The 24542-nt window shown below is 37.6% G+C and overlaps 1 protein-coding gene across 3 annotated transcripts in view; it reads right to left on the bottom strand.

The window, feature by feature from the left end:
- CFAP69 (cilia and flagella associated protein 69) overlaps positions 1–24542 on the bottom strand; it is a 64612-nt gene continuing 40070 nt past the window's right edge. For all 3 annotated transcript variants that reach the window (XM_059712250.1, XM_059712248.1, XM_059712251.1), the window contains 10 exons: positions 23065–23183; positions 21146–21264; positions 18168–18249; positions 14751–14943; positions 9376–9513; positions 8786–8862; positions 7196–7393; positions 2925–3011; positions 1543–1647; positions 1–996 (listed from right to left, as the gene is read on the bottom strand). In XM_059712250.1, the coding sequence (XP_059568233.1) occupies positions 829–996; positions 1543–1647; positions 2925–3011; positions 7196–7393; positions 8786–8862; positions 9376–9513; positions 14751–14943; positions 18168–18249; positions 21146–21264; positions 23065–23183 (1286 nt within the window). In that variant the 3' untranslated portion in view covers positions 1–828. The remainder of the gene's footprint in view (positions 997–1542; positions 1648–2924; positions 3012–7195; positions 7394–8785; positions 8863–9375; positions 9514–14750; positions 14944–18167; positions 18250–21145; positions 21265–23064; positions 23184–24542) is intronic.

Raw genomic sequence — 24542 nt, 5'->3', positions numbered from 1 at the left:
GAGTCTGCTTTGCATGTTTATATATGAAAAGAAAACCATCTGTTTCTTTATTTTTATTGTTTACCTCATGACTAACATTTGCTTTTTATAACAGAGATAACTTATTTTACTTTGACCGACATATTTGTTGCTAGTGTTTTTGTACCCGGTATTTATATATACTCATGATAATAATATCCTGAGTTCCTACTCCACTCCATCCATATGCTTTGGGTAGGGTTGGCAGACTTCTGGCTCTGGGAGTAGGCAGTACTCAAATCTGGCCAAAGTCATGGTGAATGGCTCAGGAATGGGCAGGCAGCCAGCCAGGGGCCCCAATATGCAGAGGCAGTTGCAGGACTGTTGAGAGACAGGCATGCACTTTTCTATACTGGACATGAACCTGGGAGAACATAGTCCAGGAGCTGCTAGGGAAGGAGAAGGTCCTACCCCCAGAGTTTCGGTCCTTAGATCCAACAATGCCAGTAGTCTTAATTATTCCTAGATTTGATAGCTACAGAGTCTATCTATTCAAGTTTTTCCCCTTCTTTTTTGGGGGGGCTTAAATCAGTTGGAATAATTCATATGCAACTGATGAGTCTTAACTGATACAATATGCTTCACAAATTCAGTTGAAAGAATTAATAATCTTTCCAAAAAAATTGTTGACCACCCTTCTGATGCTATATGTTGATATTTTCAATAAAAATAAATTATATGTGCTTGCTTTTATTTTTTTATAGTATATTACTAAAATATTTCTTCTAAAATATGTTTTACATTTGTATATAAAGACATATTTAACTAAAAATTTCATGCAGAATTTATCTCAAAAAGTCTCTAGAGCATTTATGTAGGAACATTATTTGGATCATCTGCAAGTTTTACTGCTTTCACCCTTTGTAAGGCTCCTCCTCGAACAGGAAGTTTTTTAAGAGCAATATCGGTATCAGCCAGAGGTCCTCCCACTAATCGGGCAGGAGTGCTCTCCACTGCCACTACCCGTCCAGAGAGCACCTAAAAAAGCAAAAGGTCAATATCTAAGAGTCCATTTAGCACATTTTTCCATAGGTGAAAAACTCATTCATCCTTTAGCTTATTTTGGAAACAACACAAAACATACATATAAGTAACTGGGAGGCAGCATGACCTATTAGAGAGATAAGGGCTTCAGAGCCAGGCAAGTGGGCATGAATTCTACTTCTACCGCTTATTAGCTTTGCAATCAGGGCCAAATTATGTCTAGAAGAGGACACCAGGAACACTGGATTACGGCATGAATCTACTTGCCAGGCAAAAGAGGCACTGCACATTTTCTGATAAAGAGATGTAGAGCTATCATCTGACTAGTGTTTGCAGCAGTTCCGTGGGAGTCCTGGAGGCCTGGGTCTAGTCTAAACCAGCCCTGGGTGAGGGTGGAGGTACCTTAAAGACAAACATGCCTTCACTATATAAAAATTGAAGAGCAAAAAGAAAAAATATGGGACAAATCCCATGGAAATAACCCTGGGGACTAAATTAGATATCTACTTAGAAAAGTAATGGAGAGAAAAAAAATCTTACCGTTGTGTTAAGGCCTTTAATATCTGTCTGGTGAAATATTGCATTTGCTGGTCGTTCACCGTATCTAGTTGATTCAATAGCCTTTTCCTGAAGTTTTTTTGCTTTCTGAAGATTTTTAAATTAGAAAGAAAATAACCTTGCTATTAAAGCATTAATGATGATATTTACAATGAAGTATACAATTTATATTTCATTATGTCTGGCTGCTTCTGTTTTATTAGTTAGCACTGGAATCTGCTGATCATTTAGACTAAGAAGATAGTTATTAGCAAGTTGTATCATTTGTACATTGCAGAATACACCAGTAACCTAAAAACATTACTGAGATTTCCAGAAATACTGGTCATAATCCAAGAAGTAAAGCAGGCCCTAGAGAAATCGGGCTCAATTTTTAATGCATAATTGAATAAACTACTGAATTTACATTAGGTGATGTGTGTTTTCAAAGTATTTTGCATAAATTAAATACTAATTTAGTACACTTAAATGTTTCAAGCATTTAGAATAATATCAGTTATATAATTTATTGTGGTTATAATCAAGCTCAATATTTGAGTCACTAGAACAGGTAAAATTTGAGGTAACCAATGGTCTGTTCGGAAAAGGCTGATTTTCATTACCAGCATATTTTATAAGTAAAGTTGGGAAGGACTTTCAGTGAAAAGGGGGAGACATGGTACATTGAATAAGTGTGTTCTTAGCTTTGCTCTTGCTACCTTAATATGGTTCCACTATTTTCGTGGATTAACATAACATGTAACAATTGCATATCTAGAGGAAGATTTATAACATTACATAACAGTCTTTGCCAAGTGTTAATGGAAAATATGGATAAAGTTAATAAGATTTTGGAAACCCATGGTGCTTCTCATATATTTCAAGTGAATGATTAGCATTATAAATGTTTTTATTTTTAGCTTATAGTTGAAGCAGCTTCCAAATGGGTGTTTATCTCAAATTCTAATTGAACCTTTAATATTATGTTTCTCTGGCGGCCACCGAGGGGAAACATCCTTGGGGGAGAGAATAATATGGACAATTATTTTTTCTGTCCTTCACTCTACTTCTTATAGAACAGATCAATGAATAAGAAGGCTCAGAAGAGAAAGCAGAATTTCATTCCTGGCTAACCATCATCTCTTTTACGTAAGCCAGAAACACCACCCTCACTTCCCACTGCTAAGTCAAATAAAACTCAGAGTGGCATCTCTGTAATGGTGAAAATTCAGTTTCAGTTATCATCCTAAATTGCATATGAGTATCTACTAGTGTTAGTACTCTACAAGAAGATCAACAGAAAAAGGTGAATGAATATTTATTCCTGGAAATGGTGTCAGAGTTAGCTATTTGTTGTGGATATCATAATATTTCAAAAATCCTACCTTTAAAGTTTTAGCATTTGATGTTCTAGCCAAGAAGTTTTCCCATGATTTATTAGCCAGTTCTCTTTGCTTGTGTGTGGCTTGTATCTGAAATGAGAAAGATAGTTAAGAGTTCCAGTTTCTATGAAAGAATACCAAAGGGATTGAAATCCCTTCTTTTGAAGAAACACCTAGTTTTTGCCAAGGTAAATTTTAAAGGTTAACTAGCAAAAGGATCAGAGTAATCATAAAGTTAACAACTTAAAAATAAAAGTCTTAAAATGAAAAAAAAAATCCTTCTTTCATTGTGTCTAGGGTTTGAACTGCTTTCCCCAAAATGTAATATAAGACTATTGTTATAAACATACAAAATATAAAAATAACAACAATTTCCCTGGCCAGTGTTGCTCAGTTGGTTGGGCATCATCCTGTGCACAGAGAGGTTGCTGTTTAGATTCTCGGTCAGGGCACGTGCTCAGGTTGCAGGCTGGATCCCAGAAGGGATCATACAGGAGGCATCTGATCGATAGGACGCTTTCAGATAGATGTTTCTCTCTTCTCCCTTCCTCTCTCTCTCTAAAAATCAATAAATTACTCTTTTAAAAAAAACAACAATCACCACCATCAATTCACAGCAAGATTGATTGTTTTACATGATTATCACTTATGAAGATGGATAATATATGAATGATCCAACAACAAATTCACAGGAGAAAATAGGTTCCTGCTGCCACTGATAATAGTTTATCAAAGATTATATTGGTAAAATTAGCTCTAATCTTTAACTGCAGCAAGACAAGCAATTCCGTGAAAGTGCTGAGTTGTGGTGATGCAGTCTAGGGAGGTAACTGCTCACAAACTGCGAAAACTATCCTTCTCAACAAGCCACCCGCTGACTATATAGTCAGAGGACATGTGCCCCTGCTTGGTGTAAAATACACTAAGTTTCAATCATAAACCAAGGGTGTTTAATTAAATAACTGCTAAAAAAAAAAAAAAGTGGTGTCAGAGCCAAGCGAACAAATCAACAATAACCAACATATCAACAATAGCTAGTCTACAGAGCAGACATTCTGTCACTCAACAGAACTAATGAGGCAGCAGATCTTCCAATAGGGCTTCCCCACTTATGAGCAAATAAACAGTGTAAAGTGGCAGCATCCACACAATAAAAATTTTTAACAAATAAAATTTTCAAGCAAGGAGGTGTCTCAAACAGCAGAATTCATAGGTGGGCGCAGAGTTCCACTAGGCTGAAGCTAAAAACCTGAATAGTTTATGTGAAAAGAGCAGGCAATAGAAAACACTCTGGGGGGGAGAAACTAAGATGGCGGCATAGATAAACACCAGGAAATTGCCGCCTCCCACAACAATTGAAAAATACTGCAAAGGACAGAGCAGACATCATCCAGAACAACAGGAAGGCTGGCTGAGTGTAAATTCTACAACTAGAAGGAAAGAAAAGCACACTGAGAGCCAGAGGAGCTGCGGAGGTGAAGTGCAGAGGTAAGGCGGCTCGCGTGCGCGGAAAGCGGGTGGCACCTGAGGACGCGGCTGTCTTTTTGAATCACAAGCTCCCGACTGCTCTGAACTCCGGTTCCGAGAAGTCTCTGGGGACCCAGGACTCATACGGGGAGAAGCTAGACTGTCGGGCAGCGGGCGAACTTGAGAGCGGCTTTCCCTCAGAGGTGCTTGCAGCTGTTACTGGAACACTGAGACTCGCGACTCCTTAGGGCTGGGCGGAGAATCAGCCATAGCTGCTTGCTTCACCCTTTGATTCCCTGAGACCCCACCCCACCCAGGCTGCGGCAGAGGTTTTTGCATGTGAATGTACCTAACTGCAGCCGAGCCAGGCAGACCCAGAACTTCCAAGAGAAGGCCCAAGGCCCCGCAGCGGCTTGCATTGCTTCACAGCTGAGCCTCTTCGTGGCTCCTGCTGTGTGGCCTCAGGCAGAGGATGAATTAGCACCTAATTAGATCCAGGAGCCACTGTACCCAGTGGTCAGAGGGGGCCCATCCAGATTGCAACTCCTCAGATCCATAAGGGACACACTCAGGGAGCAGACTCAGTGAGCACCAAAGCCCCACTGAAGCAAGTCTTGCCCCAGAAGGGTGTCTTCAGCACAGAAGTTCTCCCACTTCAGACACAGCTGATTCTCACAGCCAATTGGCCTGGAGGTCAATTCCTCCCAGTGATCCTACAACAACCAAGGCACCAAGAGTGCACCAAGAGTGTCCACCTCAGGTAACTGGGGAGGCTGAGCCACTGGGCCCTACAGGACACCTGGCGCACAGGGCCACTCTATCAACACGGGGAAGCAGCCAAAATGCGGAGACAAAGAAACAGGTCACAAATGGCAGAAAGGGAGGAAAGCAAACGACTGGATATAGAGTTCAAGGCCACGTTTATAAGGTTTTTCAAGAATTTTATGGAAACCGCCGATAAATTTAATGAATCCCTCAATAAGTATAGTGAGACCATGGAGGACATGAAAAAGGACCAACTAGAAATTAAGCATACACTGACTGAAATAAAGAATAATTTACAGAGATCCAACAGCAGACAAGAGGATCCCAAGAATCAAGTCAAAGATTTGAAATACAAAGAAACAAAAAATACCCAACTGAAAAAGAAAAAAGAAAAGAGATTCCAAAAATATGAAGATAGTGTAAGGAACCTCTGGGACAACTTCAAGCGTACCAACATCAGAATTATAGGGGTACCAGAAGGAGAGAGAGGGCAAGATATTGAAAACCTTTTTGAAGAAATAATGACAGAAAACTTCCCCTACCTGGTGAAAGAAATGGACTTACAAGTCCAGGAAGCACAGAGAACCCCAAACAAAAGGAATCCAAAGAGGACCACACCAAGACACATCATAATTAAAATGCCAAGAGCAAAAGATAAAGAGAGAATCTTAAAAGCAGCAAGAGAAAGACAGTCAGTTACCTACAAGGGAGTACCCATACGACTGTCAGCTGATTTCTCAACAGAAACCATGCAGGCCAGAAGAGAGTGGCAAGAAATATTCAAAGTGATGAATAGCAAGAACCTGCAACCAAGATTACTTTATCCAGCAAAGCTATCATTCAGAATAGAAGGTCAGATAAAGAGCTTCACGGATAAGAAAAAGCTGAAGGAGTTCATCACCACCAAACCAGCATTATATGAAATGTTGAAAGGTATTCTTTAAGAAGAAGAAGAAGAAAAAGGAACTCTTACCATTTGCCACAGCATGGATGGAACTGGAGAGCGGATAAATACCACAGGATCTCACTCATTTGTGGAATATAATGAACAACATAAACTGATGAACAAGGACTGATCCAGAGACGGAGAGGCATTGATTGGACTGTCGGGCCTTGGAGGGAAGGTAGGGGAGGGTAGGGGTAAGGGGGAAAGATCAACCAAAGGACTTATATGCAAGCATATAGGCCTAACCAATGAACATGGACAACGGGGGGGGGGGGGGGAGTGAGGGCATGAGCGGGGGGGGGGGTAGAGGGTAACGTGGGGACAAGGACACATATGTAATATCTTAATCAATAAAAAATATATTTAAAAAAAAAGAAAACACTCTGGAAGTGACCTTAGAGGGTTTTAAATATTTAATGCGAGTCATACAGGATGGCCAAGTGTAAGTGGGCATCTACATCATCTTTGCATTATGTGGACAATTTAAACAGCCACTTAACCTCCTTGCTCAAAAGCTTCTGATGTGTCCGTTTCCCACCTGTGTGAAGCTTTAGGAGAATGGCTTATGTTTTTCTGATTAGGTGAAGTCAGAGACTCGTCTACCTCTGGACTCACAGAACGCTCATAGTGCTTAGGCACTGAAGAGAGGCTATGCCTGTGGCTGGCACACCAGCAAGGGCTTATCACAGAGTGAGGGGTGAGGGCCACTGTTCTCAGTGAGGTTATATTTATAGTCACAAAGATACACTGTTGTCAGAATTTGCTAAATGTATACACTCAAACAGCCAACCATTTTTGGAATTCTGTTTGACATTTTAAAAAAGAGAAGTGTCTTCACCTTTTGAGAGGTAAGCCTGTAGAAATCAAATTATAATGCCATAAAATAGCATCGAATATAGTAATGGAATATCTTAAGCTCTTAACCCCATGGTGTCTTTTAAAAATTGTACAAACACAGTGAAAGGTAACAGGGAGAGAAAACTACAAATAACTTCAAGTGCTGAAACGTTCACAAGTTAGGCAATAGATCCTTGGAGGACTTCCACGAGTTCATACAATGAAATTATCTTGGGCCTCAATGGTATCTGTGGCTTACTTTTGCATATACTTTTTGTTCATCTTGCACATCCTGGCGGGCTTGGATTTCAACCATCTCGTTCTGCAGGGAAGCAACCATCTTTCCAACGTTTTCTGTCGCCATTAAAATAGCTTGCAAAATACGTCTATCTGTAGTGACCGGTTTTAAGTTTTCTAATTTCATTTCTTCATAAATTTCATTCCATATTTCTCCAATCTGTTATAACAAAGTTTAAGTTTAAAAAAGTCAAATTAACAAAAAATAAAAATACAATTTTCGGTAATACTTTATTGTGATTGTTGTTCCAAGGTTAACATGTACCGAACCAGCTTTTCCTAACTTACTGCTTAGGCATGAGTTAAGTGCCCTGGGGATGATTTGGAGCACCAGTTACGTTTGAGTATTCAGAAATCAAGGATACGGTATTCATGGATGAGGCTCCACTACCTAGGTCTAGATCATTGCCATCATCCCTGCCCTCTGGTTATCCTCACTCTTTTCATAGCTGCAGAAACTGCTGCTTTAGTCTCATCCTCTCGAACTACTGATGTTCTCCTTCCTAAAGCTTTATACTGAAGGACGAGTCATGCTGAACTTACAGGACAATGACCATGGGAATTCCTGGGACCCTACCACCTAGCTACCCTGAGAAACAGGGCCCTGCTCCTCGCCTTCTTGCTAAAGCATCATTGAATCTCAAGCTCTTAACTCCATGTTTCTATCGCATTTTCTGGGTTGTTGGAAATTAATGTGCTTGCGTATGTTTAAATTTAAAGAAAAATTTATATATCCAGGACAGAGATAAAATTCAGTCACCTTTTCATTTGAAAATAGAGGTTTATTCATTTATGACATTCAAACACAGTATACCAGCATTAGTAGAAGAAATGCATACTTGAACACACTCCCCTGAAACTTCAAAAGCATTTATTTACCAAAAATATAACCAGCAACGTAAGCAACCTATCCTTGAACTGACATTTGATATCACATAAAGTAATGATAAAAGAATACTTTAATAAGTATTAATTTATTTTAATAAGCAATAACTCATTTAACTCTAGCTCCTAATGATCTATAAAGAAAAGAAATTATATTTTACACATTCTATTAGGCTTCTGAATAGCTCTATCTCAGTAAGAGCCATCTTTTTTTATAAGCTCACCAGAGGCCTGGTGCACAAAATTCATAAACCAGTAGGGTCCCCAGGCCTGGCCGGCGATCAGGGCCGATCAGGGCCTTCCAGCTGCTGGCCGGAGCCTTCCTTCCCCCGGCTGCCAGATGCCAGATGGGGCCTTCCTTTGTTCCGCACCACTCCCTGGTGGTCAGTGCACCTCATAGCGGGCAGTTGAGCTCCCGGTAGGTCGAACTCCCAAGGGGAAATTTGCATGTTAGCTTTTTATTATATGGGATAGTGGATGAAATCTTATCCCATAGAAAATATAGAATCAATTTTTGTTATGTCTTTTGAATAATATCAGATGCAAAATGGAAAATGAACACTGCACAGTTTTGGGTGACTGCTCACAATTACAAACAGATATTTTATTTCCCAATTGACTTTTTTGCCAAATGAGGTTTTAATAATAAGGTGAAGAAGGTACTCACTTTAAAGTCAAGATATCTATGTATGATACAAAGGGTCACAAAATCTTCCGTAGAGAGGCCAGGTAAATTTTCAAAATCTAAACCAAGTTTATATAGAGAGAATTACTTTAACAGAGCACGTGATCCCAACACACACACACACACACACACAATTAAAACAGTGCAAGCAGCTCCTTTTGAATTCATTTTGATGTATGAGAAAGTTACTTCTATGAGCTTCTGACTTCTTATTGCCAGGCCATCCTTACGTACTCACTAAAGAGGAATAGTTTCTGTGCTTTGGTCAGACTATGGTAATATTCTTTCAGAGCCCCCAAAGTGAGGACTTTTTCCTTAGTCAGAAGCAGGGCTTTAAAAAAACCCCTCAGGTGACTCAGAATTCTTGTGTTGATCCTAGTTATCCAAACTAACTGCCTTTAATTTGATTGAACAGGGTGTAGCCTGGACATTGGGAAAACAATGGAACATGCATTTATCAGTATAAAGGAACTTTTGTTCATCATGTTTGAAAAACAGGTTCCAAAGCAAAAGCAATATACAAACTTAGGAAAACAGAGAGGCTTTTGTGAAACTGGCGAGTAGCTTCTTACCTAGTTTGCCCAACACAGCATAAATTTTTGCTCGAATGTTTTCTGCAACATCCATAATTGCAAAGGTCGGGCAGTTAGCAGGCAATGGCATGATTTTTTGCTCTGCTTGAAAACTAGTAAATAGAGGTTTCCTTGTATCTAATCAATAGATGTCGTGAAAACAGAGAGAGACAGATAAAAACAGTAGTAAATTAATATGTAATTTTGAGATTTTAGTCCAGACATCATAAAACAGTGGTTCTCAACCTTCCTAATGCCGTGACCCTTTAATACAGTTCCTCATGTTGTGGTGACCCCCAATTTCATTGTTACAAATTGAACATAATTAAAGCATAGTGATTAATCACAAAAACAATATGCAATTATATATGTGTTTTCCGATGGTCTTAGGCGACCCCTGTGAAAGGGTCATTCGACCCTCAAAGGGGTCGCGACCCACAGGTTGAGAAACACTGTCATAAAATATTTAAGAACATTATAACACATTAAAATAGTGCCTTGTACATCGTTACTCTTTTTTTTAAAAACCCATATATATTTTTGTTGATTTCAGAGAGGAGGGGAGAGGTAGAGAGAGATAGGAGCATCAACGATGACAGAATCATTGATCCACTGCCTCCTGCATGCCCCACACTGGGGGTCAAGCCTATAACCTAGGCACATGCCATGACCTGGAATTAAACTGTATGGTTCATAGATTGACACTCAATCACTGAGCTACACTGACTCGGCATGGTTACTCTTTTGAAAGCATCAGTAATCAGTGATTTCTTCCCCATTCTGTGGCAAAACTTATAGCTTTCATTTTTATTATTTATGTAAGATATAAACATTTCACAAAATTACTTTTTAAAAGTGAAATTCTTGCCCTGGTCAGGTGGCTCAGCTGGCTGGAGCATCATCCTGTACACCAAAAGGTTGCAAGTTCAATTCCTGGTCAGGGCACATTCCTAGCTTGCAGGTTTGATCCCCAATTGGGGCATGTACAAGAGGCAAAATTGATGTTTCTCTCTCACATCGATGTTTCTCTCCCTTGCTTTCTCTCTAAAAAATCAATAAAAAAACATATCCTCGGGTGAGGATTAAAAAAATAAAAAGTGAAACTCTTATGTAATTTTTCTAATTTTGAAATCCAGATTTTGAACAATGTCAATTTAACAATGATGTAGGAGAAACTAAGATGGGAGCATAGGCAAACACCTGAAATTGCTGCCTCGCACAACCACTTCAAAACTACAACTAAAAGACAAAACAGACATCATCCAGAACCACAGGAAGGCTGGCTGAGTGGAAATTCTACAACTAGAAGGAAAGAGAAAAGCGCACTGAGACTCAGAGGAGGTGCGGAAGTAAAGTGCAGAGGTACGGAGGCGCGCATGGCAAAGGCTGGCAACGGAGGATGCCAGTGTCTTTTTCAGTCAGGAGGGAGACACAAGCTCCCGATGGCTCTGAACTCCAGTTCCGGGTGAGTCTCTGGGAACCCAGACTCATACAGGGAGAAACTAGACTGTCTGGCAGCTGGTGGAACTCGAGGGCGGCTTTCTCTCAGAGGTGCTTGCAGTGATTACCGCAGGGACACTGAGACCCGGGGCCTCTAAGGGCAGGACTGAGGACCAGCCATAGCTGTTTGCCCTGCCCTGTTGATTCCCTGAGACCCCACCCAACCCAAGCTGTGCGCAGAGGCTTTTGCATATGAATGACCTGGCCCTTTGCAATCTAAAATTACCTAACAAACTGCAGCTGGGTCAGAGAGACCCATAACATCCAAAAGAAGGCACAAGTTCCCATAGCAGCTTGCATTGCTTCACAACTAGGCCTCATCTGGGCACCTCCAAACCCCAAACAAAGAAGAGGAATCTGCAGATCTCTCCTTAGCTCTTGCTGGGTAGCCTCGGGCAGAGGCTAAATTAGCAACTCCTTAGAGATCCAAGAGCCTGTGTACCCAGTGGTCAGATTGGGACCATCCAGATTACAACTCCTCAAATACATAAGGGACACACTCAGGGGGCAGACTCAGTGAGCACCAAAGCCCCACTGAAACAAGTCTTGCCCCAGAAGGGTGTCTTCAGCACAGAAGTTCTCCCACTGTAGACACAGCTGATTCTCACAACCAATTGGCCTGGAGGTCAATTCCTCCCAGTGATACCAACAACAATCAAGGCTTAACTACAACAAGACTATGCACACAGCCCACAAAGGGGTGCACCAAGAGTGCCCACCTCAGGTAATTGGGGAGGCTGAGCCACTGGGCCCTATAGGACACCTAGCACACAAAGCCACTCTATCAACACAGGGAAGCAGCCAAACTGCGGAGACAAAGAAACAGATCACAAATGACAGAAATGGAGGAAAGCAAACTACTGGGTATATAGTTCAAAACCATGGTTATAAGGTTTTTCAAGAATTTTCTAGAAACCGCCGATAAATTTAGTGAGACCCTCGAGGATATGAAAAAGGACCAATTAGAAATTAAGCATACACTGACTGAAATAAAGATTAATATACAGAGATCCAACAGAAGACAAGAGGATCCCAAGAATCAAGTCAAAGATTTGAAATATGAAGAAGCAAAAAATACTCAACAAGAAAAGCAAAAAGAAAAAAGAATCTAAAAATATGAAGATAGTGTAAGGAGCCTCTGGGACAACTACAAGCATACCAACATCCGAATTATAGAGGTGCCAGAAGAAGAGAGAGAGCAAGATATTGAAAACCTATTTGAAGAAATAATGACAGAGAACTTCCCCTACCTGGTGAAAGAAATAGACTTACAAGTCCAGGAAGCACAGAGAACCCCAAACAAAAGGAATCCAAAGAGGACCACACCAAGACACATCATAATTAAAATGCCAAGGGCAAAAGACAAAGAGAGAATCTTAAAAGCATCAAGAGAAAAACAGTTAGTTACCTACAAGGGAGTACCCATACGATTGTCAGCTGATTTCTCAACAGAAACTATGCAGGCCAGAAGGGAGTGGCAAGAAATATTCAAAGTGATGAATAGCAAGAACCTATAACCAAGATTACTTTATCCAGCAAAGCTATCATTCAGAATTGAAGGTCAGATAAAGAGCTTCACTGATACGAAAAGGCTAAAGGAGTTCATCACCACCAAACCAGGATTATATGAAATGCTGAAGGATATTCTTTTTTAAAAACATATATTTTATTGATTTTTTAGAGAGAGGTAGGGAGAGGGATAGAGAGTTAGAAACATCGATGAGAAAGAAACATTGATTCAGCTGCTTCCTGCACACTCCCCACTGGGGATGTGCCTGCAACCAAGGTACATGCCCTTGACTGGAATCAAACCTGGGACCCTTCAGTCTGCAGGCCAATGCTCTATCCACTGAGCCAAACCAGTTAGGGCTGAAGGGTATTCTTTAAGAAGAGGAAGAAGAAGAAAAAAGGTAAAGATAAAAATTATGAACAACAAATACATATCTATCAAGTGAATCTAAAAATCAAGTGAATAAAAATCTGAGGAACAGAGTAAACTGGTAAATATAATAGAATCAGGGGCATAGAAAGGGAGTGGACTGACAATTCTCGGGGGGGAAAGGGGTTTGGGGGTGAGGGAAGAGACTGGACAAAAATCGTACACCTATGGATGACGACAGTGGGGGGGGGGGAGGGTAAGGGCAGAGGGTGGGGTGGGAACTGGGTGGAGGGGAGCTATGGGGGGGAAAAAGAGGAACAACTGTAATAATTTGAACAATAAAGATTTATTTAAAAAATAATAATTCCAAATCTGAAACATGTTGGAAAAGACAAATAAATAGTTCATTGCAGCCAAATTCTTAAATAAAAAGGACAGCAGAATTTGAGCCTGAATTTCAAATTTCCTCATTCAAATACAGTTCGCCCATCTTCGTATGTTTTCTACAACACAAGCAACAAGTTTGGCTTCCTTAGAAATCAAGTATTCTTCAGAAAACTAATGCTCACTTCATTGGGAAATAATAATGTAGCTCTAGATCCCTCGGGTTGAAAGATCTTTTTTCTTTTTCTTTTTTCCCCCCTCTGAAAGCCTCCTACTCTATCTGCTGCCTTGGTTCAATAAAAGAGAATTCTTGATTGCTTAAAAAACAATAACAACAACAAAAACAAAACAAAACAAAAAACAATGATGTAATCGTCTTTGCTTTTGGTTTCTATATATGTATTATGATATATAACTATTTTATGACATTATAGATCAAAACTCATAAATGATAAAATCAGATTGAAGATAGAAATCATCAGAAATTAAAGAGAGCCCTAGCAGGTTTGGCTCAGTGGATAGAGCATCAGCCCATGGACTGAAGGGTCCCGGGTTCAATTCCAGTAAAGAGCATGGACCTCAGCTGCAGGGTTTATTGGTAATTGATATGTCTCTCACATTGATGCTTTTCTCTCTCTGTCTCTCCACCTTGCTCCATTCTCTCTCTAAAAAAAAGGAAAAAAAATCAATGGAAAAATATCCTCGGGTGAGGATTAACAAAAAAAAAAAAAAAAAAAAAAGGAAAGTATTTTCATTTAAAAATAAATAATACTAAGTTTAGATAAAACCATAATAAGAATATTCAGAGATTTAGAAAATGTAATATAGCATTATAGAATAGATAAATAAACTATAAATTCTAATACTGTAAACTTCATTGGTTTAGAATCTAGTAACTAAAATTTATAAAACTTTTGATTTATTTTTATTCAAAAAAGTAAGTATCTTCACAAAAAAGTAAATTATATAAATATGAAGCAACAACAATGTACAAAATACTATAAAAATTCTTTTCAAGCACTCTATTTACATCCCACATTTTATTGGTAATGAAATATTACTGAACCTATTTGTAAAAGGAGGTAACCCAAAGAAACTTCTTTAGGAAGTAGTTAATTTTTTTCAAGTTAAAGTAGATGATAAAATAGCATTTCCTGAAATTTTTCTATAAAAACATGATTCTACTACTACTATACTTAGTTTTCTTCCAATCATTCAGAATTTATTATGACAGGATGTGAAAAACACCTGTGAAAAGAACTTTAAACAAAGGGATGAAAATCTTTATACGTTCCTAATATCTTATTTTTTCTTTTTTTAAAATCAAATTTATTGGGCTAACATTACATAAGTTAAAAATAACATTATATAAGTGACTAATAACATTATAAGCTTCAAGTTGACAATTCTATAATACACCATTTGCATCTCACGTTGTGTGCTCACCACCCAAAGTCTATCTCCTTCTGTCACCATGTATGTGACCCCCTTTTACTCTATCTTCCCCGACCCCTCTTCCCTCTGGTAATTACCATACTGTTAGCAGTGTCTTTATAAGATATTTTAAAAAATGAATCTAATTGCTTGTACTAACGATTACAAATACACTCACCAATAATCATCCCGCGTTTATCACGTAGTACTCCTAGTTCTCTTTCTTCCTTTCTCCACAATTTAATCAAAAGGCTGGCAGCCGTTTGGTCCTTCTTCCCTCTCCAAGCATTGACGTGAACCGGGGTTTTGGGATTATCACAAAATTCAACCATTATTGCCAGTATTAGACTACAGAATTTTTTTTGGTCCAACTTTTATAAGGGAACAGAAAAAGTTGCAATAAATATTAAGAACTATTACGTTAAAAAAGGAGAAACATTTGTATTAATCAGTGCTTCTTCTAAAGGATTGCCTTATAAAAGTGAAACTCTATGTAAGTATGATCTGTGCTAATTTCCTAATAAAGCCAATTGTAATGAATACATTTTCAAACATTAGGAATTAAAAAGAAGAAAAAGAAAAAGATGAAAGATAATTCTAATGTTGTTACAAACATACATCATGACCTAAAATGAAACTGACTGATTGACAAGAAAAAGGGAGAGTGCAAAAATAAGTAAAGGTGTTTATTTTAGGTGGAGACAGGTCAACAGTGCTGTATATAAGTCACTGGAACAATAGGATCTTTCCAATTTACATGCTTTAAGGTATGTAAAGACTCATAACAGCTATAACCTCATTGTTACTAAGATAAGTAGTGATGGTAATTGCAAGTGGTAGTCACATATGAAAATAATTCAATATGAGGTGTAATTTTGTATTTTGAACATTTGCATCCATAAAAAAATTATGAAGCATATTTCCTTTGTTTTGTGAGAACTAGTTTGTAGCAAAGCAAAATGTAGGCAGAGAGAAGCGATCCACAGCAATGGCCTTCACACAGTGATGGTTTCTGTGTGGAATATATGTTATTGATTAACTCTCACAGTATACTGCTGATAGAATAGCAAAGGAAACGTAACCTGTGGTTCCAATTATAATAATCATTTCCTCTTTTATTACATGAAGGATAATAACATTTACCTACTTTAGAGAGTTATTATGATGAGTCATATGAGACTGCCTGTCACATAGTAAACTCTCAATAATATTTAACCATTATTAGCAATTATTATTACACACTGAATACATATTTTAGCTGATTACATTAAGCAGAACTCTCAATACAATGAATTTTTTTATTTCTGTACTTCACTTTTAGAAGGGCTGGGGTTAATATAAAAACTTCATTAAAAATGTTTGCAATTGTAATTTAACTTGACTGGTTCAAACTACATTAAGCACAATCGAGTAATTATATTCATAATAGTGGAAAATACGTGCATAGTTTCTGAAACATCTAACTAATGTTACAATAACACTGTGTGTATGTATATATGAATATAAAGTGTATATTCATATGCATGTTCACGTGTATGCATGCCTACACATATCACTAATCCTCCTCCCAACAGTGCATGAGGTAAGTATCTCTGTTTTGAGGAAGTTGATATCAGAGAAAAGTGACTTATTCAGTTACACAGCCAACAAATATTGGCTTCCAGCCTATGCTCACAGTCACTGTACTATATGACCTGTCCTACTGGCCTTTGTACCTTCCCATCAAAGAAACCCTAACGGCAAAGGAGAGTGAACACAAGAGAGAAATGTCTTTGAAGTCTTGTATATCATTTTAAATATTAATATAAAACTTAAGTATTTAATCTATGGATACATGTTTAATATAACTCCTCACTTCCAAATCTTTAGGAAAAAACAAGATTCCAGGAAGATGAGCCAAATTAATTTTGGGACGTTGAGAATCCCCTGACAGCACCACGTGCCTCTGAGCATACTTGTGCTGTATTCAGAGAAATGTGGTAAGTGGTACATCGTTTAGGACCGCATTAGTAGAGGTGCACATATATTCTTCTCTATATGTTCAATTTTCTGAGCATCTTAAGGGTTATTGGTTATGATTCATTCCTGTTTATCAAGGTGGGTAATTTTAATAATTATTATTTATTTTTGTTTGTAATGCTTTATAGCTAATGAATTTGCTCTCTCATCTCTAGTGTCAACTAATTTTATTTTATTATTATTTTTTAATCCTCACCTGAGGATATTTTTTCCATTGATTTTTAGAAAAAGTGAAAGGGAGAGAGGATGGGGAGAGAAAGAGAAACATTGAGAGAGACACATCGATTGGTTGCCCTCTTCTCCTCCACCCCCCTGCAACACTCCCCCATCAGGACTGGAGAACCTGCAACCAAGGTATGTGCCCTTGACTGGGAATTGAACCTATGACCCTTCGGTCTGCAGGCCAACACTCCAACCACTGAGCCAAACCAGCCAGGGCTAATTTTCTTTTATTTATTTATCATTTTTCCTAGTTGAGTTTTTAATATATACATATATATATATATGATATATATATGTGTGTGTGTGCACATATATGTATATAAATACACATATTTAAAATTGATTTAAAAAATAAAATTGATTTGAGAGAAAGGGAGAGGAAGAGACAGAAACATCAATGATGAGAGAGAATCATTCATTTGATTTTCCTCCTGCATGTCCCCTACTGGGGATCCAGCCCATAACCCTGGCATGTGCCATAACTGGGAATTGAACTATGATCTCCTGGTTCATGGGTCAGCGTTCAACCACTGAACCACACCAGCCAGGCAAAAAAATATTTTTCTATTACAATTTACATTCAACTATTTTTCTTTCAGAGAGATAAAAGAACACAAATAATGTTAGTATCTTTGCTAAATCAAAGTAGGTTTGTTATTCTGTTAATAAAATCAGGAATGGTGGCAATCAACAGTGACATAGCTAAAACTCTGTGAGTTTTATTAAAACAAAATTGTACTTTCCCACCCCCACATCATCTTGACTGTGAACTCACTCATAACTGAGGCCAGTGGGGGGTTACTTTGAGGATACATGAGGGTCCTTGCCTTTCTTCACAGCTGCTAAGTGGCAACTGTCTTTCCTGGAAGGTTGATCACTCCTGCTTATTCTGTAAAATGTTCCATGATACACTAGCTTCTTCACATTCTCTACACATTATACACAGTTCTTTAAAAATGCTGATCTTCACTCCTTTCTTTAATTGGCCCTTAACTTTTAATACTAAGAGATGAAGCTAGAAGTTATTAAACAATTACAGGTTTTGATAGTCTAGCACTTCACATACTGTTTCTTTAAAGATTGCTGGGGAAAATAGCCCATAAAACAAATTTTCTGTTGCCATGGGTTTAGGAACACTGTCCTAAATGAACTGATTTCTTCATTGGAGTGATTTTCAGAGCCTTTAATAAGCAAATGAATATAAATCTCCAAAAGGGACTTTGCTCAAAACAAACACTTAAATATTCTGGGGGCCCATTTAATTACAAAATAATGTTTTGTGGTACTCAGTTTGGAAAGGGTTACTAAAGACATTTTTTTTGTTTTGTTTTACAACTGTTTTAATCATACTTACTGCCAATAAATCCAAAAGGAGAAAAATGCCTTCCTTTTCAAGAAAGTAATCCTCTAAGGGATAACAAGCCAAGATGCAGCACCTGAAATAAAAAAGGAAGTTATTGCCGAAACCGGTTTGGCTCAGTGGATAGAGCGTCGGCCTGCGGACTGAAAGGTCCCAGGTTCGATTCCGGTCAAGGGCATGTACCTGGGTTGTGGGCACATCCCCAGTAGGAGATGTGCAGGAGGCAGCTGATTGATGTTTCTCTCTCATCGATGTTTCTAACTCTCTATCTCTCTCCCTTCCTCTCTGTAAAAAAATCAATAAAATATATTTTAAAAAAAAGTTATAAAAAAAAGGAAGTTATTCATTGAACAAGGATTTATTGTTAAACTCAATTTGTCCGTTTATTGTTATAAAATTTTTTTCCAAGTACTTTTCATTTCCTAAAATCAAGTAATAGTTTTACTTAAAAATTTAACTTTGAAGAGACGTTGCCAGTGTAGTTTAATTTCAACTATTTTTAAACCAAGATCAATTAATTATTTTTCATAATTGCCTATGGGCTTTTCTATAGATGCAATATGCTCCTTTGCTTTCATGGATATTAATTATTCTTAAAGGTCTCCTCTGGTTTCTCTAGCAACTGTTTCTTCAAAATTTATCCATTTATTATCTCTTTCACAGTGTTGATATGTCTCATCTAATTTTTTTAAAAATAAATATATTTTTCTTGATTTCAGAGAGGAAAGGAGAGGGACAGAGAGATAGAAACATCAATGATGAGAGAGAATCACTGATTGGCTGCCTCCTGTGCACCCCCTACTGGGGATCTAGCCCACCACCTCAGGCATGTGCCCTGACCAGGAATCAAACCTTGAACTGCTTGGTGCTCAACAACTGAGCCACACTGACCAGGCTCTTTCTTCTTTTTAATGTAGGCAGTTATTGCAAACTTCCCTCTTAGTACTGCTTTGTCTGTACTACGTAAGTTTTGGTATGTTGTATTTTCATTTTAGTTTGTCTTGAGAAATTTTCTAATTTCCTTTTTGTTTTTGTCTTTGATCCAATGATTATTTCAAGAGTTTGATGTTCAATTTGAATTCATCTACGAGTTTTCCTCATTTCTTTTTGTTACTGATTTCTAGTTTTATTTCATTGTGATCAGAAAATATATTTGGAATGATTTCTGTCTTCTTAAATTTATTAAGACTTGTTTTGTGACCTGGCATGTGATCTAGTCTAGAGAATATTGCATGTGTGCTTATTAAAAAAACTCTGGCCCTAACCAGTTTGGCTCAGTGGATAGAGCGTCAGCCTGTGGACTGAAGGGTCTCAGGTTCGATTCTGGTCAAGGGCATATACCTTGGTTGCGGGCACATCCCCAGTAGGGGGTGTGCAGGAGGCAGCTGATTGATGTTTCTCTCTCATCGATGTTTCTCTCTCATTGATGTTTCTTACTCTCTATCCCTCTTCCTTCCTCTCTGTAAAAAATCAATAAAATATATTTTTTAAAAAAACACCAAAAAACCAAAAATTCTGTCTCAACTCTTAATAATTCACTTTTGGCCACCAAATATGTGGGCTTTCCCCCCCATACCAATTGGGTGTCCTACAATTCAAGTCAATTCTGACACTATCTACCTCGAATTAGAATCAGAGGTACCGGGCTCAGTCCCACAAGAGTGTACTGCCTCTGGCCCCACCTTGGATTCCAGTCCAGGTTGTTTCTGACCAACCAGCTATATATTAAATACGCCACCCTCCTTGGGAGGGAAATCTGTTAAAGAGGCTCACAGAACTAAGGAAAACGCTGTACTCACTAGATTACAGTTTTGTTATAAAAGCGATGGAAGAAATACAGAGGGCAAGGTAGGGAGAATCTCCATGCCCTCTCTCAGAACCTCCATGTGTTCACAAGCTACAAGTTCTTTCAGCCTCATATTTAGGGTTTTGATGTAGGCTTCATCATGGAGGCACAACTGGTTAAATCACTGGCCATTAGGGACTAAACTCAATCCCCAGCCTTGTGCGTGGGGGTGATATTTCCAACTCTCTAATCAATTATATGATTGGTTCCCCTGGAAACCAGCCCCCATTCTGTGTCTATCTAGGGGATTTCCAAAAATCATCTTATTAACATGAACTCAGCTGTGATTGAAAGGGACTTGTTATGAATAGCAAAGTGTTCATTACTCTGGAGATTTTATAGGAACTGAGAATAAAAACCAAATATTACAACAACAGATCTTCCATTACTCTTATTGACTAGAAAATTACAAGTGTTTCAGGAACTCAGTACTAGCAATGGACCAAATCTATATTTTTTTTTATTATAAATCACAATATCACAGCACTTAAAAAGAATATGTATTCTGCTGTTATTGGGTGGAATGTTCTGCATATATCTGTTAGGTTCATTTGATCTATAGTTATCAGTTTTGTTTTTGTTTTTACATGTGTTGCAGTGTGTCTTTCATGAATACCACCCAAATATAACTAAAGAAATATATTAAGTGTTAATGATATATAAAACTCAAGTAATTTCCTCCAGGACAAAGTCTTGTAAATTACTAGTAATCTTAAAAAAAGAAGTATTTTTCACCCTTAGAAATGCTGCAAAGTTTGAGAAACAATATTGGTTAGGAAATACATAGTCAATTGGTTTTTAACTCCTTTAAGAAAAGATGAATGAGGAATTCAACAGTCTTCCAGTATAAGAATAATACTAATAGATGCTAGTGTTTTCCCAGACCAGGCTACAATGGAATGGGTTCAAATCACAAAAACAAGAATTTAAGCTTAGATACAAGAATTGAGTGACAGACAAGATTACCTTCCAAAGGACACTGGTTAAGTGTGTTTTGGGGACCATTAAAAAGAAAAAGGCATTGAGAGATGTGGTTCTGGTGTGATTTTGAGGAAAGAAAATTGGCACACATGACATAACTTTCTTGTACTGTGATTCCATCTAATGTGGGTACAGTAATACTCACCAAATGCTGTCCAATGTACTAAAAAGAAGTACAGTATAGCCTAATCCACTCTGAAACTTCTTGGGGTCTGTTTTTATTACATGAAGAATTATATCCACTCCTTCAGTTCCAAAAATTTCCTAAGAGATTTAAAATTATTTCTTGAAATAAATAAATAATCCCTTTCTTTCCTATGTCATCCTGTCTCCTAAAACTTTTTCTATCAGATAAATACAACATTGTTAGGAAAATTGTACTTTTAATTCATTTTGTTTGTTTGTTTGTTTCTGAATGTGTACTTATTTGTTCTCCGGAATTTAGGACAAACTATTGTAAAGCTAATCATTTAAGAGAGGGCATCAGTCAATAGTCCAGCTTAATGTTCCTTTATGCTTTGTGTTTTTCACTTTCTCTCTCTTCAAAAAAAATAAACCATAGGCTTGTCCATGATTTTCTTCCACAATATAATGAATGTAGTCAATCATCATATCAGATGAATACTAGATAGCAACAAGTAATTGAAGAGTCTAAAATTCTACCATGGGAAATTTTCTAACACTCCCAGGAGAGAAACAAATATATAAATGGCAGTTAAAACATTAATAGTTTATATGACATTATTATCAGTTAATATTTATCCCCTACCAATTACCTTCCTCATTGCCTTGTTGTTCAGTTCTAGTTCCCAATAAGCAAGACTGAGTATTTTTCCAGAAATACAGGAACAGAGTGGCAATATAAGGAGAAGTTGCAGCAAAGCTTGGAGCCAAGGATGCATTTGCAGTTCCTGTTCTCTCTCTCTCTAAAAACCCTCTATTGAAAACTTCATACATTTACTTTTATTTTTTTATTGATTTCAGAGAGCATAAGGGAGATGGAGAGAGAGATAGAAAACATCAATTATGAGAGATTATCATTTTTTGGCTGCCTCCTACACGCTTCCTACTGGGGACTGAGCCTGCCACCCAGGCAGGTGCCCTGACCGGGAATCAAGCCTGTGACTGCCTGGTTCATAGGTCGATGCTCAACCACTGAACCACGCCAGCCGGGCTATACATTTTTTATTTTCACCTTTCCAATTCTGTCTCTCGTTTTTTAAGTTTTCAATTTTTGAGACTCAGAGTTTGCTATGGAGTTAAAAAAAATCAAAGGGAATTAGCTCTTTTTCCAACGTTTAGTTTTAGATTTGAACCTGATTCAAACCCCAAACAGCATTTATACTGGTACAATTCACTTAGGAAAACTGTTTACCAGTTTCTTAAAAACATACATCTACTTTATGATCCATCAACTGCACTACTATATATTTACCCAAGAGTCATGAAAGCATGTCCACAAAAGACTAGTACAATAATGTTCATTGATGCTTCATATCTAATAGTTCCAAATGGAAATAACCAAAATGTTTTTAAATAGGGGAATGGAGAAGCAAATTTTTGGTATATTTGTATAATCAAATATTATTCATCAATATAATTAGCAATACTGATCATGCAACAACATGGATATATTTCAGAAATATGATGGCTGGATGACAGGAACCTGATATAAACAGAGTAAATACTATGATTCCATCAATATAAAATTAAAGAATAGGCAAAACTAATCTATAGGGATAGAAATCAGAATAGTGGTTTCCTGGAGGCAAGTGGGAGGATGGTTGCTAAGGAACATGAATGAATTTTATAGGGAGGTAACAATATTCTATATTTTAACAGGGGTTTTGGTTAAATGAATGTATACTTTTGTCAAAATCTATTGAACTATATACTTTAGATCTATACACTTTACTGGATATAATTGTACTATAATTATAAAAAAATATTAAATCTCCATAAGATTAAAGAACAACAACATTTATGGGCACTTAATAAGAAAAAGCTCATAGTGTTAAGTGATTGGAAGGTCTAAACAAAACTTTTATTCACAGGCATACATACCTTCCTGGAATTATCATTTTCACAAAGAGCAGATAAAATAAGTAATATATCAGATTGAATTTCCAAAAGAATGGCCTCTTCCTTGTCATTAATCTTGCTTATTGTATATTTAAATATCCCTGATATAAAAAATTAAAGAATGCAAAGTTATTGGACAGTATATTTTTATTTTAATCAATTACTGCTTTGAAATCCTTTCTTATAAAATCTCAGCTAGAGAAATCATTTTAAAAGGGGCTATTTTCATTTCATAGTTGCCTAGAAGACGTAGACAGGTAATAAGTGGATTCACTGAACTCTCAATAAATCAGTATATCTATATAGAACTTCTGGTACAGAATTAATGGAGTGTCATTAGAACACCCTAACAACCTAATATTTTGCTCAGTAAACAAAACCATTTAAAAATATGCAGTTTAATGAGGTAGAATTGAGTGCCTTTGCAAATATATGACCAAAATGCCTGATAATTGCTTGCCTCGTCTCTTCTTCTCATGGTTAATAGGGTCAATTTTAAGTAAAGGTGGAAGACTTCTGTAAGTATTTCTATTTTTGTTACTTCTTTCTGCATCCTCTCCTTATGTCTATGTGAAGGAGTCTTCAACAACTTTAGGTAGCAGTATTCTCATGTCCTTTAAAATCTCTCCCTCGCTTCTAATAAAATTTTAAAAAGACTTGAAAATAGCCACTTACTTTGATGCAATGATATTCATAATAAAATTATGCCTCAATTTTTTTTTCTTAAAGCTCTGAGAGAGAAACAAAAGTCAATTTTTTCCTCTGTTAAAGGGGTTACTGGCATTAGCAGATGGTGTGGAGCTATGTTTAAAAGTAGGATCATTGATCAGAAAGGATATATGCACCCCTATGTTCATAGCAGCACAATTCACCATAGCTAAGATCTGGAAACAGCCTAAGTGCCCATCAGTAGATGAATGGATTAGAAAACTGTGGTACATCTACACGATGGAATACTATGCTGCTCTAAAAAGGAAGGAACTCTTACCATTTGCAACGTCATGGATGGAACTGGAGAGCATTATGCTAAGTGAAATAAGCCAATCAATGAAGGAAAAATACCACATGATCTCACTCATTCATGGATAATAGAGACCATTATAAACTTTTGAACAATAATAGATACAGAGGCAGAGCTGCCTCAAACAGATTGTCAAACTGCAGCGGGAAGGCCGGGGAGGGTTGGGGGGCAGGAGGTAGGGGGGTAAGAGATCAACTAAAGGACTTGTATGCATGCATATAAGCATAACCAATGGACATAAGACACTGGGGGATAAGGGAGGCTAGGGGACTGTCTAGGGCGGGGGGATAAAATGGACACATATGTAATACCCTTTGTAATACTTTAAGCAATAAAAAAAAAAAAAAGTAGGACCATGGAAATCACAGCCTATCTCCATAGTTGGCTCCGAATGAAGGATTCTTGGTCCTGTGAGGATGAATTACTGGTGAGGGATCAT

This window comes from Myotis daubentonii, chromosome 10, assembly GCF_963259705.1.
Source record: "Myotis daubentonii chromosome 10, mMyoDau2.1, whole genome shotgun sequence".
Lineage (NCBI taxonomy): Eukaryota > Metazoa > Chordata > Mammalia > Chiroptera > Vespertilionidae > Myotis > Myotis daubentonii.
Note: the sequence above shows the minus strand (reverse complement) of the source record. Positions and strands in the feature narration are given on the sequence as shown.